At 40.0% G+C, this 17,135-nt stretch overlaps 2 protein-coding genes across 4 annotated transcripts; both read right to left on the bottom strand.

The window, feature by feature from the left end:
* Positions 1-114: 114 nt before the first annotated feature.
* On the bottom strand, positions 115-3,958 carry spab (space blanket). Of its 3 annotated transcripts, none has more exons than XM_011298519.1 (5): positions 3,867-3,958; positions 3,566-3,768; positions 3,336-3,474; positions 2,716-2,868; positions 115-2,075 (listed from the first exon to the last, which is right to left on the bottom strand). In XM_011298519.1, exons 2-5 carry the CDS (start codon positions 3,725-3,727, stop codon positions 1,834-1,836), a joined length of 696 nt encoding a protein of 231 aa, XP_011296821.1. In that variant the 5' UTR covers positions 3,728-3,768; positions 3,867-3,958; the 3' UTR covers positions 115-1,833. The 3 variants fall into 3 exon arrangements, with proteins under 3 accessions (XP_011296821.1, XP_011296820.1, XP_011296822.1); XM_011298518.1 differs by having other exon boundaries at positions 3,826-3,957; XM_011298520.1 differs by having other exon boundaries at positions 3,566-3,788; positions 3,867-3,913.
* A 774-nt stretch (positions 3,959-4,732) lies between these two features.
* On the bottom strand, positions 4,733-16,169 carry LOC105262758 (serine proteinase stubble). Its single transcript, XM_011298521.1, has 7 exons — positions 15,882-16,169; positions 12,059-12,137; positions 8,519-11,083; positions 7,725-7,911; positions 6,971-7,236; positions 5,958-6,112; positions 4,733-5,603 (listed from the first exon to the last, which is right to left on the bottom strand). The coding sequence occupies exons 2-7, from the start codon at positions 12,135-12,137 to the stop codon at positions 5,442-5,444; spliced, it is 3,414 nt and encodes a 1,137-aa protein (XP_011296823.1). The 5' UTR covers positions 15,882-16,169; the 3' UTR covers positions 4,733-5,441.
* Positions 16,170-17,135: the final 966 nt, after the last annotated feature.

The following is a 17,135-nucleotide window of genomic DNA, read 5'->3' as shown; positions in this document are numbered from 1 at the left end:
ACAGTGTATTAGTTCATGAAGAAGTTTTGTTTGGATTTGATTTTTGGAGAAGTGACATTTATCCTTCAATGTCAGAAGAAGACACGAATAGAAGGAGGAATCCATATATCAATCTGGTATTTGCACAATAATTTATTCTCAACTATACCTGAACAATAAATCGGGAGAAACGATTACACATATATATTTATGTCCGTATAACGTAATTTATCATTCAAAGAATTAATGATGACAAAGGTACTCTCGACTCGCAGCCTAATGGCTGTTAATTTCATTGCCTTATCAGTTTAATTGAGAAGACATGGAAAATTAATACAATTACCACTCATTTATTCCTAGCGATGGTTCAAAAAATAGAAAACAACTGATTGAAGTTACCTCGGTCATTTGATTATCCATAAACAATCAAAAATTGATTCAAAATATTTTCTTTCAATTTTTTTTTGTATCTCTTACAAGTACTTATGATCTATGATATGTGTTCCGGATATCGCGTCCGTCAAATCATCTCCTTCCGTAATTACTTATCCAGCGTGAATAAATAAAATAATCGAGTGGATTATTACTGATAGAAGTATTACTTCTTGCAGTTAAATTCACTTGTAGGAAATTATTTTTGCTCTCAGTAGGAGAATTAGACTTGATCACGAGGGGCGACCCAAAAAAAAATCCATTCTTTCTGTGCTGTCAAACCAAATTGCTGAATTTCCCGGAAATTACTGAATTGGAGAAACGATGAGAATTCCTCAATCATTATGAATAGTTATTATTAAAATTTTCTACTTTCACCTAAGTTTTCCCAACATTTCCGACATCAATTTTCCATTTTCATGGATTTTCTCGAAAAAATGAACTCTCAATGAGAAAAATTCAATGGCACTACAACCTTTTTAATATTTTAAGACAGATGTCTGGGAAATTCAGTAATTTTTTTCAAACGGTTTATAATAGGCCAGGGGCGCACACGAAGATATATCGATAGAATTTGGAATTCTGCAACTGCCTATCCCCGCACTCTCAATCGTTTCAAATTTTTAAGTAGGACGTATATTATTCTGTAATGCCTCCTCAGGTCTCGAGGGCAAAGTATATGAATACTATGCAAATATATATTATGTGTATATTTTACGTTGTAGCTTAAATATCGGGTAGAAGATAAAAATATAATTTAATCATAGAATATACTCGCATTAACATTCACAGTTTTAAAACTCTCCTCTCGATGCATTTAGGCAATCGCATGATATGTTTTTTGTTTTCTACATTTTTCTCCTTGTACATTTATTAATCACGATGCACTGATGCATTGGAAAATCATATCTATCTCTATACGAGGGTAAATCCGAAATTCATATTCAATAATCGTGAAATTGTGGGAGAGAAAAAAATAAGCAGAGTCTCTTCAAATGGACTTGAGTCCCTTATGCGTAAAGACTACAGTTAACATTTGTGCTGCTACGTCAAAGGACGTAACTAGGGAATACATTTCCTACCTCTTCTACACTGATATGTTTTGTATTATTCAGTCGTAGTGATCGAGTAAATTGGAAGTCACACTGTCTCGCACTCGTATCGTATTAATAATCTCGTTAATTCGTCGATCCAATTCCACTACCTGTCCGATTGCACTCGATCCATCGCTTTTTATAACGTTTTTTTATTCTCTCCATTCATTGATATGCACGTAGGACAGTGGATTTAGGACAATTGGTCGGCGAATCAAGACATTGGGCTAAAATAAAATCGAGTCGCTAAGGAAATAAAATTCATTTAACGGCGGTACTTTCTCTCTGATATGTTTAATCTTGTGGGGTTTTTTCCGGTGGTGTCAGTTTAGAGGAACAATCCCCGCTTGTAGAGGAGATTGCGATTGTGCTGGCCCTGGGTAATTCGCTTTTCGCCGGATGTGTACTGAACAATTGATTTTATTTGGTCAGTTGCCACTGGACCGATGCAGACTAGTGGATCCTTGAAGTATGAACAGACTTTCCTCGTCGCCTGACGGTGACGACGCTGAATCTGACAGCACAAACCCCTGGTGATATCGCATTCCCGTGACATCAGGCACTCCTCACCTGAACAATTGCAATTTTTCGCGTCAAAAATTATTTCACAGAGATTTTACTCTGGCTTTTGGCTCTTCAGGAATTTTCACCCTGACATTTCAGGAAAAAGTGCCGAGGGTATTGGAATAATCAAAATATTTCCAGGAATTGTCGTTATTTAAAATCCAAAATTTCGTAGAAAAATCAATAAAAATGGTAAATGTCAGTTCCTTTATCCTCTGGATATTGACAAAAAAGAGGGCAGTGACAGGAAATTACTTTTTAAATATTTATGTGTCATGAAAAATTGAAATGAAATTTCATGAAATTTCATGTTTTTTTTCCTAAAATCAACAGTCCATTACTCGACTTATTCCATTCCTCGGTAAAAGTAGTAAATCGCGATAAGCTGAATTTTAAAGTTGTGTTGAATATCGATTTATCTCCAAAACAATCGATTTCAGTCGAAAACATGAAATTACCTTTCTTTTCGGAGATTAAATCGGCTAGAAAAAAGTTCTTTAATGTTTCCACCTTAACCCGATGGTTATCGAAACAAGTTGGCATGTTATAAAAACGTTAAATGCGATTTATTCTCCTTTACCACTTCATTACTACCTTACAAGTGCCGTTTTAATTTGTGGATAAAACGTTTTGAAGGGGAACTCACTGTACTGCTTGTTGGATGTCACCGGGGGCTGACAGGACCTCGTGTCCCCACCAGCAACATCAGCGCACATCAGCCCCGTTTCGCAATCATTATCTCTTGCACAAAGCTCACCCTGTTTCAACCCCCAGGCATAGAAACAAGTGCCCTCCGGTCCTAGAGTGAATAAATTCCATTTCTAGAATCTATCTGTTAACCAGCAAAATCCTCCAAATCCTCCAAAATTTTCCACTCATTATTTTTCCAACTCCGTCAGCTAATTAAAGTGCACCATTCCACGTCACGTAGTAGGAAATCAACCTGATAATTATTTGCTAATTTTCACAACTTTGTCTCATCAACCTGAGAATTTGAGTTCAATTATGAATTTTTCATTTCTTAATTTACTATTTAATCGCATAATGCAATTGTACTGACTGTCGAAATTTCCCTTGAAATTGAAATAGCAATTATTCCCGAGAACTTTTTGCCTCGGGGCTCGAACAGAAGTCCAATACCATTTCGATTAAATTCCCAATCAACTGTCAATCACGAGCTCAACGGATTTAATTGAATCTGAATAAAACGAAGTTTCAATTCGGATTGCAATGGGCTATCTCGAAAAATAATGAAATAATTCTCACCACCAGCGACATTCATGCATATTTGTCCGGGACAGCAATGCTCATTAGATCCGCAGGGCCTGTGATCGCAGGGATCATCATCACCGGCAAATTGAAGCCCCTCGCCAAAATCGTTGCCGTAATGACCAACCAGTGGTCGCTGGATCAATATACAATTACGTCACACATTCATGCCATTTGAAAAACGTAACACCCACGTCAATGACGTTCAAACGATAGCATCTAATTACCTGTAGATAACTGGGCTTATACCCCCCCTGTCCCCCATATCCAAGATTAGACAGCATTTCCGGTGTGAAGCGGTTGAAGAGACCACCCCAGGCATCAGCGCCTCCATTCATCGCCAGAATAACCGCGACAACGATTGCACAGATAAAGCAACTCTTCCCCATGATCCGCTAAGATATTTCCTCTGATCTTGAGTAACGACACCCTACAAACAACAATCCATTACTTCCCAAGGGGAATCATCCAATTAATGATAACTCACAGGCTCACAGTTGGTTAAATAAAATCGTCAATCTTTCACACCCGATTTAAGTCGCTGCTAGCCCAGAGGAAGGTGGAGATACTTCTGAGTCGACAATTTTCAGAACACCTGCAGGAGGGAACTGAGCCCTCGGCGCAGCCTCTATTCCACCCTCAGGAAACGAGAAAAACCCCTCTCAACGCATGCGCTCACTTTATTTCCCTCTTCCTATCGCTTTTCATCCCTCTCCATGATGCTATTGAGTCGGAGAGCTAAAGTAACTTTGATATTATCCTTTGTCGGTTGAACTGTCTAAGTCTTTCACTCAGCTCTCATCTCTCATCACTAACAATAATTCACAGCCCGAGGGCCTCTGCCTCTGAATAAATTACCATCATCTTCGTCAATTCATCTCATTCCGAGTAACAGAGGACTCTAATTAGTATGCCTCCTGCTTCTGCACTTCGGTTTCAGGATCAATTGTTATTTATCAGAAATAGTGAAATGCTAAAGGTAAAGGCCGTCACTGGCAAGTTGAAGCGATTCAACAACTTCGTGGGCGGATACAACGTATTTGCTCCATTTGTTCAATAGCTTTTGTTCGTTTTTTTCCCACTTCCTCGATGTATTCAACTCTTTCCACTCGTTTATTGATCCGTCCATCTCGCTTTTATTACGTGTGGGGGGGTAGAGAGGGGAGGGAAAGACGTAATCTCGTGCACAGTTGGGTTCACTTGTAAACTGCAATCACTGGTCTTTTATACAAATCCGTACAGTCTTCTTATGGATTTTTCGAATGCTTTAGTTCAAGGTCAAGCGCGGTTTTTAACGAGAATTCTCAAATCGTACGTTCCTCAGACATGCAACAGGGTGGAATTACTTAAGACTTTTTTTCATATAAAAATAGTTTAATAAATAGACAGGGTGATGACAATAAATAGATCGTAATTGGAATTCATCACTATACATAAATTAAGGATGATTTAGGTTTAAGTTATTATTTACAATGAATTGGAAACTGTTACTTAATCTTTTATCAATTATTCAGTAGCGAAGTGATGTGAGCCGAATTGAACTTTTTTTTTGGTAATTATTGATTTATCTCGACCACTGGCGGTTTGAGGAGAATATGGTAGAGGAATTTTTTGGTGGTGATCAAATTTCTGGTAGAAATGATATTTTTATATTTTTTCATCAAATCAATGGAGTAGCCCTGGGGTAAAGGGTAACAAGTCGGCTCGCATTTTTTGTCGATTTCTTCAGAAATATCTCGGGATTTAAGAGAGATAGTGAAATTTTTCGTAATAGTGATTTTGCAGAGCGCAATGAGAACAAAAAAAATCTTTACGAAAATTTCACAATCTCTTGTAAATTTAGAGGGATTAATGGAAAAAAATACGTATTAGCGAAATCGACTGGTTGATCTTCACCTTTTTGCTGCAGAATAGCTTTCGGAATGAATCAATAATTTAAACTAGTGAATTCGATTTATATCAGTTTGATACTGAATTAAGATGCACGTCGTTGACTCGTTTGTACAATTTATACAGAGCTAGATGAGGGAAGACACGAAGCTCTCAGCCCTCCATTTCCATTCTCCAATAATTAATTTATTGTTGATTTGACGGAGTGTTTATTTACACCCCGGTGATGCTGTGGAGCCAGGGTTTGAAGAATGTTGTTCTCATGTAGACACCGGGTAGATAGGGGGCTGCACATCTTATTCCATGGGAGACAGTCCCCACGAGTTGCCACCTACCGTCTGGTCGTTCCATCATCAGGGGTCCACCGCTGTCACCCTGATGACATGGGAATTAATGAGGATTAGATATTTATCGGGATTCACCTTGAGACTAATAGATACATTCGAAAAATCCATCCAGTTAAAAATAATGATTGAATCAATCAATCCTGTCTTTAGTAAATATCTCGAAATTGAAGCGAGCTATCGATATTTTTTATTATACATTTTTTGTAGAGAAAAGTAAGCGCTGGAAAAAAAGTCGTTACGAAAATGTCGGGATTTTTCTTCAATCTCGAAATATTTGGGAAAATCTCATTCAGGAAAATGTGAATTTATCCCAGTTTACCGCTTTCGTACTGAAATATCGCTGGATTAATTAATGGTTTAATTTTTATAATTAATGGCTTACCTCGCAAGAATCTTTCTCTCCTGTGGCATAACCTGCACACAGGAAACTCTCGAGGATTCTTTTGCTGTGGCCCCCCTTTAAGAACAAGTCCTGGCAATCGGCATTCTTCATTACTGGGACTTGCACTTCTTGCAGGAGAGATGGTATTCCGCCGTCTGGAGAAATTCACAGTCCAATTAGACCCGCTTGTTTTTTTTTTCGAAGATTTATCTATTTTTCGAAAAACGCATTTCTCGAGAAGAAACAAGTCCAATCTTCGCAGTGATTTATTTCTTTCAATAGTTTTCCTCAAATCCGGGGGAAATAAAAATGATATTACAACAGTAAAAATAAGGTTTCTATTTTCAAGGAGAATTAGATTCTTGATGGAGAGATAACGTGTAACTAGTGAAACACATAAATGAGTCGCTTCGCTTTAATAATATTCTTGCCTGGGAGCACTTGAACAAACCAACAGATTGTGAGTAAAAAATAAATTGGCGAAACTCACGAACGTTGGGAAAATGTAAATGCTCGCTACATCCCGTGAAATTTATTATTTAATCAGTAACTCGCAGAAAACCTCTTCGTTCTCTCTAAGTTGTAACTCCATATAATATGAAGATGCTACACATCATTTTTTTTTACTCCAGTTCCTGTGAAATTTCCGCAACTGCTGAGCGATTTTCGCAAGCATAAATTTACGACTACCTCATGCATTTGGAAATGAGCAAGACCTAATGCGGGATATTGAAATTTTTATGGAGAAAGTGGGCAAATCGAGGGCAAAATGAGCCATAAAATTGCTATGAATTCGTACCAAAGGCAATGCCTGATTTTTTTTTATCTTCGTTTGGAAAGTAGGAAGTGAAGAGATGATGTGATAAAGGGGTGAAAATATTTTCGGGGAATGCGATAAATTTCCGGTGAAAATGTTGACCGCATGTTAAATGCAAATGCATTCAGATTAATGCGCAAATGTTTAGCATATTTGATTAATGGGAGACAATTAATCACATGAATTTTGTACTCACTGTATTTGACGCGTCCCCAGCCGGTTACGGTGGCCATTTGTCCTGTGAAATCAGCATCATCGCCTGGCATGCAAATAGGGACAATGTGCGCGTCAAATTGAACTGGTGATTCCAGTTCCAACAGGGCCAAGTCATTCTCAAAGGTCGCTGGATTGTACCCACGGTTTACTATCACCCGTCGTACATTTCTCGTAACACTTCGTCGTGTCTCTAATTCACCGGAAATGTCGAATTCACCAAAGACCGCTACCAAAGAAGCTAAGAACCTGTTTCAGTCATAAAAATGAACTTGAGTATATCGTGAAAGTTAAATCACCAACTTTAATTGAGTTATGTCTCATGATTCAAGTTTATGTCAGCCGATGACATGCTGTTAGAAATTTTCCACTTTAATTTCTCGTAAATGTTCGGAAAAGTTCGATACAGTGACGTTTACACTAGATTTTAAAAACATCACTTCATGGAAAATCCACACGGAGGAAAGAAAATATTTTTTCCAATTAAATTTAGAGGCTTGAATTTAAACGGTGATTTTATGTAGAAAGCCATTTGCCCAAGTGGATTTACTTGTCAGATTTTTTTTTCTTAATACATAATGTCGTGAGAAAATTTATGAATTAATTGATGAGTGTTAATTTCAGTTTAGTGGTTCTTAGAGAGTTAGACATGCGAATACTTTTGGAGTGTTATCATTTTTAAAGAGATTTGTTCTGTTGATTGAAGTACATTGTCCTCAAATGACAGATTGACATACCCGGGTTGACAATGGGCAGCTGTGATGACGTATTTGTCGGTAATGAGTACCCCACCGCATTTGTTCTTAGTCATCAACCCGAGCCACGATGATTCTCGAATGAGTACTTGCCATGGCCATTCGCCAAAGGTCGAGTCCTTCCCACCGACAATTCTACCTGCGCGTATCAAAGGCCTCACACCACACTCTGTAAACGATAATATTTATTTTTAATCCCCTCGCATAGTAGAGATAACACGAGGCACTGAACCGGGACGACGGAGGAAAAAAGAACCGGGGAAAAATTACGGTCTAATTTGTTCGTTTTTACACGCAGAGGAAGTCTTCGTTTTAGTGCGGAATGAAAAATTAGGACATAACGAACTTTTATGGGGAATTGTTTTTTTTTACGTTGAGACATAGGAAATCAATTCGAGATCGTAATAGGAGTTTTTAATTGTGTACTTGAAAGTTTCATGTACACCCTAATATTTCATAGATTAGCTCCCAGAAAGAATTGAATGTCAGAGAAAAATGAAAGGTGAAGATCAAATCTCTGTCTCGATATTCCGAAATCCTTCAAAGAAAAATTATCTTTGCCCTCGAAACCCTCCGAATCCACCACAAATGAAGAGTCCTCTCTACAACTCTGACCTTTTCCCAGTAAATGGCAAGGAACCCGTCGACACCCTAACGCAAAGCCCTATATCTAGTTAAATCGCTGTAATAAATTCCCCACGACGAATCAACCCACAAGTACCTCAGCTCAAATTTCTCTCCCAAATAATCTCCCCTAAAACCCACGAATAACTCACGTGTGCGATAATCCGGCGTTGTACTGACACCCTCGGTAGTCTGAGCTACTTGTAACTCGGTAACAACAGACTGCGTCATAGTACTCCCTGCAGAAGTGGTGACACTAGCTTGAGTGGTTGCTTTCTTGGTGGGTCTGGGACGTTTGCTGGTGGGTTTTCTGGTTGTCCCTGGGACACTGGAGACAGGCGATGGTTTCGCCCTGACGGGTTTCACAGTACTACCCCCAGGTTTGCTGCCTGGCTTTTTCGTCGGTCGTCTCGTGCTCCCAGATGTTGCAGGTCGTCGCGTAATCACTGGCTTCTTCGTTGGTGCCAATGTCGCAGCCACGGTGGCATTTTTTCTCCTGTAAATTACGTCCTCGAGATTCTGGAAGTCTCCCTGGAGTGAATCCACGATCTTGTTGACCAAATCATCAACTTTATCCTTGAGAATGCCATCCTCGATGAAACTGGGAGTTGGAATTTCGTTATCAGTGATTATTTCACTCCCTGGATAGCCTGGGTACCCGGTGTTATTGAAACCCTCGACAATTGTTGGTTTTTCCTGCTGAGAGGTTGGGCTTGAGTCCGTTAAACTCGGATTGCGATCAGGGGGAAATGCGGAGAGATCGTCTGGAGGTGCTGTGATTTCGTCGCAGTTCGGTGTAGTCCCTGGAGTATTGGGTTTTTTGGTGGATATCGGTTTGAACTCCAGAGTTTGCACTGGCATCAGGTTCTCGGGCCATTGGAAGTCGGGTCCTTGGGGTTTTAATTGAAAACTGGGTTTACTAGCCAAGGATACTGTCGTCCAGGTTGTTGGTTTCTTCGTGATTACCTCAGTCAGAGGCGGAGGCTTTTTCGTCATTATCTGAGCTGTAGGCGATGGTTTTTTCGTGATTATCTCAGCTACCGATGAAGGCTGCATGGTGATTATCTCAGTTACCGGAGACGAAGAGCTGGGCCTCTCTTTGAGATCGACGTTGATGTAACTCGTGGATATGATGTTGCTGGTGCCTGATGCACCTGGTGACGTGGAGATGACCGTGCTGATGTTGTGGGTGATTTCCGTTCCGTGAATGGGGCTGGGTTGTTTCGTCACGATGTTGGGTCTGATTGAGGGGAGTGTGGTGCGTCTTATGAGGGGTTTGGGGCTTGTTATTGTGGTGAATTCTGTGCCCAGGGGCCCTAGGACGATGAGTGTTGGGGCTGGGGGGTTGGTTGTGGGTCTCGTCGAGGGATAGCCTCCTGGGGAGCTGCTGTAGGTGCTTGCACTTGATGGGGAGTAGCTGTAGCTCGGGGAGTGGCTGGAGTAACTGGGGGAATGACTTGAATAACTCGGGGGATGACTTGAGTAGCTCGGGGGGTGACTTGAGTAACTGGAAGATTGGCTTGAGTAACTTGGGGCTTTTGTCGCTCCCTTCTTGAATGTCATCGTCGAGGCACTCGTATCATAGTAATAGAAATTGGGGGGTTTTGTTGAGGGTTTGTGGAACGTATACGGAAAGGTATCTCCATTGGTGGTAGGAATTGACGTGTCCTCGATGGTCACCCATGTGTGAACCGATGATGTCCGGTCCGTCGATTCCACCTGTTGTGACGTAACTCGGGGTGGATTAACTGGTACAGATGGATTAGCAGGATTACTACCGTTTAGAATCGATATTATGTGATTAATGGCTATTTCCTCGCGGTCCATGTTGTTGTCGTGTTTTTTATTGGGGCTCTCGTGGCTTATTGTTGGCACTCGGACGAGACCAGCTGTACTCGACTGGGTTGTCGCTGTGACTCGGTGGGTATTCATGTAGTGAACTGGTCCTGTCATCTTCTTTGTACTGCTCGAGGTCCTCTCGGTGACGAATGTCGAGGGTGTGCTTCGGTTCATCGAGTTGAATAATTGCTCGAAATTAACGTCCTCGTTGCCGAGGAGAGTTCCATTCATGTTGAGGAGAACTGTCTCGGCACCTGTGTGATTATTTTGACCGATTCCCTGGGAGAATAACGCTGGGAGTTGGTCGACAGGGTCAGCTATCTGGAGGACTTGGTCTGGACTAAGGAGAGTTGTCACTGGATTCACTGCTGAGTCTTGGTGGTCCTGGTGGTCCTGGATGTCGTTGTTATTCGAGTTGGTTAGTAGACCTGGGAGTGAGAGGTCGTCGAGGATATCCTGTTGCCCGAGGAGGGCGGGAAAGTTTTGCTCCAGTTCTGACATTTGCGATGTTAAACCTGGGGTTGATGCCGTATGCTTTGTAATGGATTGTGATTGATCGTTTGTATCCAGGGGCGTGCCGTCTGGCTTCAGGAGGATTGGCACTTCTGGGACGTGATCAATTTCCTGAATTTCCTCGAGTGATGCGGGTGATACCCCGTGCAATGCACCACCCGCTGGTGAAGTTGATGCCACAGGGGGCAATTGGCAACATGCACCGAATAGAAATCCGTCCATACATGCGCCCACGACTTCTCCATTTCTCCTGTTGCACTCGTAATTGAACATGCATATTGGAGGCTCTGGGGATTTTATCCTCGAGGGATTCGTCGGTTGACACACTTTCGGGACTATTCTGTAGCCGCCGAATAATTTTCTACCTGTTTTGGAGAGACAACTCGATTAATTAGTGCCAATTGACAAATTACCATTTTAACCGCTTGCTGTTATCGCGAGTACTAATCGAATTATTCCATGAAATTGAAAGATCTGATGATTGGGGACTGACCGTTTTCATAAAAAATTTAAATAAGTTGAGTAATTTTTATTTCATTAACGCACAAAAATGAAATTTCATTGAACTTCCACTCAACTTGAAATTAATACTTGAATTTGAACTAGTTATCGGTGAATTTAGTACACGGTCCCCATATCGTTTGAGTAATTTCTGATTCACATCACGAATAGATTCAATCATTCAAACAACCTTCAATTATTTCAATCGAGAATTTTTCTCTGGGCGGTTCCGTGCATTCCAGACATCGTGCAGGATGCACGCAGGTGTTTCTAATTTATTGAATATATATCACTGAGAGGATTAATTTCTAAACACGCAGTAACGTCTTTGTACACGATTGCACAGTGATTCGGTATTTTTGCAGTCGGGTAAGATGCATTGCAAGTAGACAGGTCATAAATAAACGATAAATAGAGTAGCGCAAGTCGTCTATTGCGCTTCGCCTAGCATCATCGATCCATATCCAGGGCTTGCTTTTGAGCATTGAAACGAGTGAACACTCGAAATTTTTTCCAAACCCGCAGACCATATATCAAATTTCCAATATCAAGTTATTGAATTAAAATAATACAATAAAATCATAATTAAACAATTAATAATAACACTGTGATTTTGATTGCTGATCTTGATCTTCATGGAATAATTTAATTAAAGTATCAAGGAGTTCATTAATTCCAAATATTGATCATTTAAACAGAAAAATAAGGGATGACAATTTTTTAGACGCAGGGCTGAAAATTAGAATGGATTATTTGAAATTTAAAAAATTGTGTTATTCCCACCAGAAGCACAAGAGCACCGACAACCTATCGACCATGAAAATAAGCCACTGATTTACCTCTGTTCTCGTTCTGAGGTAGAGCTAGTGCCGGAATGATCGTCAGGTATAAGACTAACAGCCGGTAGATGCTTGCCATCTAAAAAAAAAATGTAAAACTAATTATTTGTTGAGAATTCATTAAAATTTATGGAAAGATTTTCAATTAAGTTTTTTTGCACTCATTATGAATAGAATGGAATTTTAAATCGACCGGAATTTCCAATTTCAATATAAAAATAATCGCCCGAATTTGATATATTTTCAATAATTAATTAAATGAGAATTTTATTGAATATTCACGATATGTTCTTGATTTTCAAGTGCCAAAGAGCAAAAAAATTTGCGTTTAATTTGAAACAAATAAAAAATTTCACGACGTTTTTCTGTTGGGGAACTGTTACTCACGGTTACCAGATTTATGGGCAAGGCCCTACCTGATTTTCACTAAGAAAATTTAAATAAATTAAATGTAGATTTTGGTTGCGAGAAATTTTGCGAATTTGTTTTAGAGTCGGTGGCGGGTATTTTTGACCGGTGGTTATCAGATTTATGGTCTTAATGGATGGTCCATCGTGTGGAGTTGTTGAAGATGTATCTTAAGCTCGGGTTTATCGCGTGTTTCACGCACATCTTGGAGGCCCGGGTGAGCCTCGGGGGAATACCGTTAGCCAACCGAGTATGGCGCTCCAACGAGTGCCTATGACATATATAGGATGTTAAAGAGACAGCCATCATTGTTGGCGAATAATTCCAAGTCATTGATACGATAGAAAACAGAAAAAATTGGAGGGACTTGTTTTGATTGACGAGGTATTGAGTATTGGCGACATGATCCATTGGATTCATAGGGATTGACAATTGTCGGAGGATACAATATCACCCGGTAACCCACTTCTCAATTATTTTCTATTTAACGTGCCATTCCTGGGACAATTGCTTCAACAATTACAACAGCTAGTGGTCAATCGTAAATTCTCGGTGATTAATTCTACCTCTGATTTTTCATTCTTTCATCTGAGATTTTTTATGCCCCCCAGTTGGTTTTTACGTGCGTTCATCTTCTCAACTATTTCTGATTATACAATTTTCTCGCTGGTTAATGTACGCGTCAGAATATGGTAATTTGTGTAATAACAGAGGTTTTACTTGAGGCGCATCTCTCATTGCGGAGAAAGCGTCGTTCCTGATTCTATTTGGTTTATCCGTGGTTTCTTGGTCGCAATCTGGGTGACCCGATTGCCTCCACCACAATCTCGTGATGAATACGTGGGGAATACCAGAATCAGAGTTGCCAGATGGTGATTTGGTAAATTTTATACCGTCGCTATTCATCAAGTGAAGTCGATAGCGCGATCAGTTGACACTTTAAACGATGGATTTGATATTTCAGACCTCAAACTTAAAAACTATTATTGGCAAATTTTACCATCTGGCAATCCCTGACCAGAATTCGATTCTCTCATTCACTACTTTCTGCAGGATTCTCTGAGGTATACAGTAGATTTTATCTTCTTTTTTTTTCTTTTTAATTTCGAATTTTAGTTGGGGGACATTTTTTCGATGATCGATTTAAAATCGACTGACCGTCTTTTTAAAAACCAAAGTGGTGGAACAAATCGGCCACCTCTTCAATTTTTCTGTTATCCTGTTAAATGTTAAAAGTTAAAAAAAATTGATTTCGCCTAATTGGAATTTTCTAATAGGATACCAGAAGATGTGATGAAGGTTCCGGGTTTATTTTGACATTTAGCTTCCATTTATTGCAAACTGTTTGACAATTCCTTTCCTACGGTATTCGACACTTAGAAAATTGAACACTCATCCCGTCAGGATTCGAAGAAAATGGTATTTGTATACCAGGTTCAATTGACGTCTAACAAATGTAAATTCTCGCTCTACCGTTTCGCTACTGGTATTATGTATTTCTCGATTTTATGGATTTCTCGTCTGGTTGTTTGATGGTTCGTCTGCAATGGTTTAGCTCCCCCGATCTCTTATTTGGGAATTGGGACGGTTATGGGAGAAGAGAAATCCTGTTGTGTATTTGAGTTTTTTTTTTATGCGGTGAGTACACTCAGGCGCAAGTGGTACTTGTTCGCGACATGAATGCAAATTGATGCGTGAGCTCGATTTGTAGGTTGCCCGCAAATTGCCGGTAGTGTATTTTTTATTTATTTATTTTTTGTAAGTTCGTCTGGATGAACTAGATTTTAATTTCGATGGGGGAGGGGTATTTCGCTTGGTCACTTGTTTATGGGACTTTCCATTTTCCATTGGCTATTCACTTTCTAAGTTGAACAATTGCCGTTAGATATTATCGCCGGAGGTCTCAATTGTTTCAAGTGTTGATGCATAGGTGAACACTAGGACATTTCTTTCTGTCGTTGGTTATTTAATGGCCGTTGCAAGGACGCGAAACATTTTTTCAAGTGCATTTGTGCGAATTCCTTCTCGTCTTCATGTCGTTACGGCATTGGGATAATTAACGTAATGAATATATCGAAATTTTTCTACATATTCAGAGGAATAATCTAGGTTTTTTAATTAGTAATAACAAGAATAATTTCGATTCCAGTTTTTTCGGTGTCTCCAGAATTTTTCCATCTGTTTGACTGACAATTCGCAATTTTTGAGAATATATTCTTGAATCTCTCAAACATATTTTCTAATCTCTTGAAATGAATAAATTCTTCCCGTCCTGCTTTAATAACCCGAAAGGACTCCCTTAAATTTTCATAAAAACTAAATAATCGAGAGGCTTTTTCCCAATTAAACTACAATCTCCCCCTAAAATAGAAATTACTAAAGAGAGTGACTCCAACAAACATTTAATTATCCCAAAAAATGTTTACCAACAAAATGGTCACATTTAATTTTCCCCTGACCCGTTCCCTCATTAGTTCACTCCACCCTAGACAAAACGATACCACGAAATGATTTATCACTCCCTCGCACGGGGGGGAGGACACACCACCCTAATTCTCGTCATTAGCAAATGAAAATTTGTTCATTAGCACAGAAAGCCCCGTGAGAATGAGCGAATTTATTCTGTCTGAAAAAAACCGTTAACCACCGACACGCGTCAAACACACGTTATGTACTACCTCTATATACTCAACGGCACCTAACACTGTCCGTTCATTCAGGTTCGGCACGTGAGAAATCGAGGCATTTATTTTCCGAGGTTGAAGGACCTTTTGGTGGGTTTCTTCGAGGTAAACTCAGCTGGCATGTATTTTGTGGGTGTTTTAATGTGAGGATTGGGAATCATCGACCGAGCGAGAACCTGATCTTGAAAGTGGGCCAATGTTATTTCAGCGTGACGTTGCCCCTCATCTCATTCCTCAATTAATCTCCCATCGATCAGGCAAATTCTCGGGATTACTTCTCACGTAGGGAGAAACAACTTCAATTAGTCTTGGAGATTTTCCACTTCAATTTCCGGTAGAAGCCCGACAAACATACGTGGAAACAGTCAATTCTAGGTCAATTAGACAGCGAAAATCCGTGAAAAGTCAGGGGGCCCTCGAAAAAATTTACAGTACTGATAAAAATTGTACGATTTCTGTGGATTTTTTACATAAATATGAAAATCGTTTTAGGGGACGAATTCCACGTATTTTTTCATAAACCGGAAAATTCAGTCAAGATTTTTTAACAGTTCCCCTAGAATTCCTAAAAAATTCACGAAAATGACTAATTAGAAAACTAAACGATCTTAATATTAATATAGTATTCAATTTTTATAGATATTTCCTTCTATCCATCTTAAACCTCGTATCCCCGAAAATTGCGAGTGAATTTTCTCAACAGTGAACAGTAGAATCCTCGATAGACTCACCTCGATGACTCCCAAAAAATCCCCCTTCAAAAATAATTCCCACTGTTCCTTCGTCGATCCACGATCAAATTCTGCATATCACGTCCTCTGAACGTCCATAAAATCCCAATTCGATTCACAAATACGTAAAACAGCTGAGCACTTGCACAAGTGAGTTTGTAAAACCTTTGAATTAGATTTGATTCGTAACTCTGGTGTGATTGACACTGGACCGATGATGTTATCACGAATATCGAACGGCTATCGATCCATCCGACTAGTCAGGTGGACGCGACTGGTCTGACCGGCATGGCTAGCAGCCGGGATGTGCATCGTAATGTCATGGGGAAGGCTATCAGGAGTTTTGCCATGGGGCAACATCGGAGAAATATCCACCACTCATTTACCCATTTTACCTCTACATTAGCATCCCCCCCTTTCCCTCCCCCACCCACCACCCTGTCATCATCCACTTCCACGTGCTTTAATCACTGACTCTGGGATAATGATTCCATGGTGATGATGGTGGTGGTGGACAGTACCCGGAAGAGATTCACGGTAACAGGGGATAAACGAGTTGGTGATTCCTCTGGTGCTTGGAGGTGGGGAACTTGAGGAGTTGTCTGATTGGAGGTGGGGGCACAGTGGGAGAATTTGTTATGTTTAAAAAAATGGGAAAAGAGGGGGAGTAAATGGAGAAACTAAAGTGGGCCAGTGGCCAGGTCATGCCCATCGAAGAAGGGGAGCAAACGCGCACGACAGCGACACACTGTCCTACTCATGACCGCCTCGTCGCACACTTCAATCGTTATGGCCATTCAGGAAAACCGTTTCCGATATCACAGCAGTCGGTAATGCACTTGGTTAATGCATATGCATTCCAATGGTCGGGGTTGGAGATTATAGGAGTGGGCCGGGTTTTTTCCGGGCTAAAAATTCACAAATTTTCGGGCATTTGTCACGATTTCTCAGGAATTCGCTCTGGACACTGGATTGCATTGCACTGCATTGCCATAATAATTATGGATTCTCGGCATTGGGGATTGATGCAGTTTCAATTTATTTAGTTTATAGAATTATTTGAAGTTGAGGGAAAATTTCGAGAATTCGAAGATAATTCACCGCAACTCCCAGCACATTAAACCTAAAAGTGAAGTTGAAAATTAATTGTCGAAAAAGAAAAGAATTGGTGAAGTACCCTGTTGCTTTCATTTTCGCACATTTTTTTCTCACTCTTTCCTAACGGCGTCTAATTGACAATTGGATGAAAAATCT

The sequence above is a fragment of the Fopius arisanus genome, unplaced genomic scaffold (genome assembly GCF_000806365.1).
Source record: "Fopius arisanus strain USDA-PBARC FA_bdor unplaced genomic scaffold, ASM80636v1 scaffold00011, whole genome shotgun sequence".
NCBI classification, from domain to species: domain Eukaryota; kingdom Metazoa; phylum Arthropoda; class Insecta; order Hymenoptera; family Braconidae; genus Fopius; species Fopius arisanus.
This window is presented reverse-complemented; position numbering and strand designations above follow the sequence as displayed.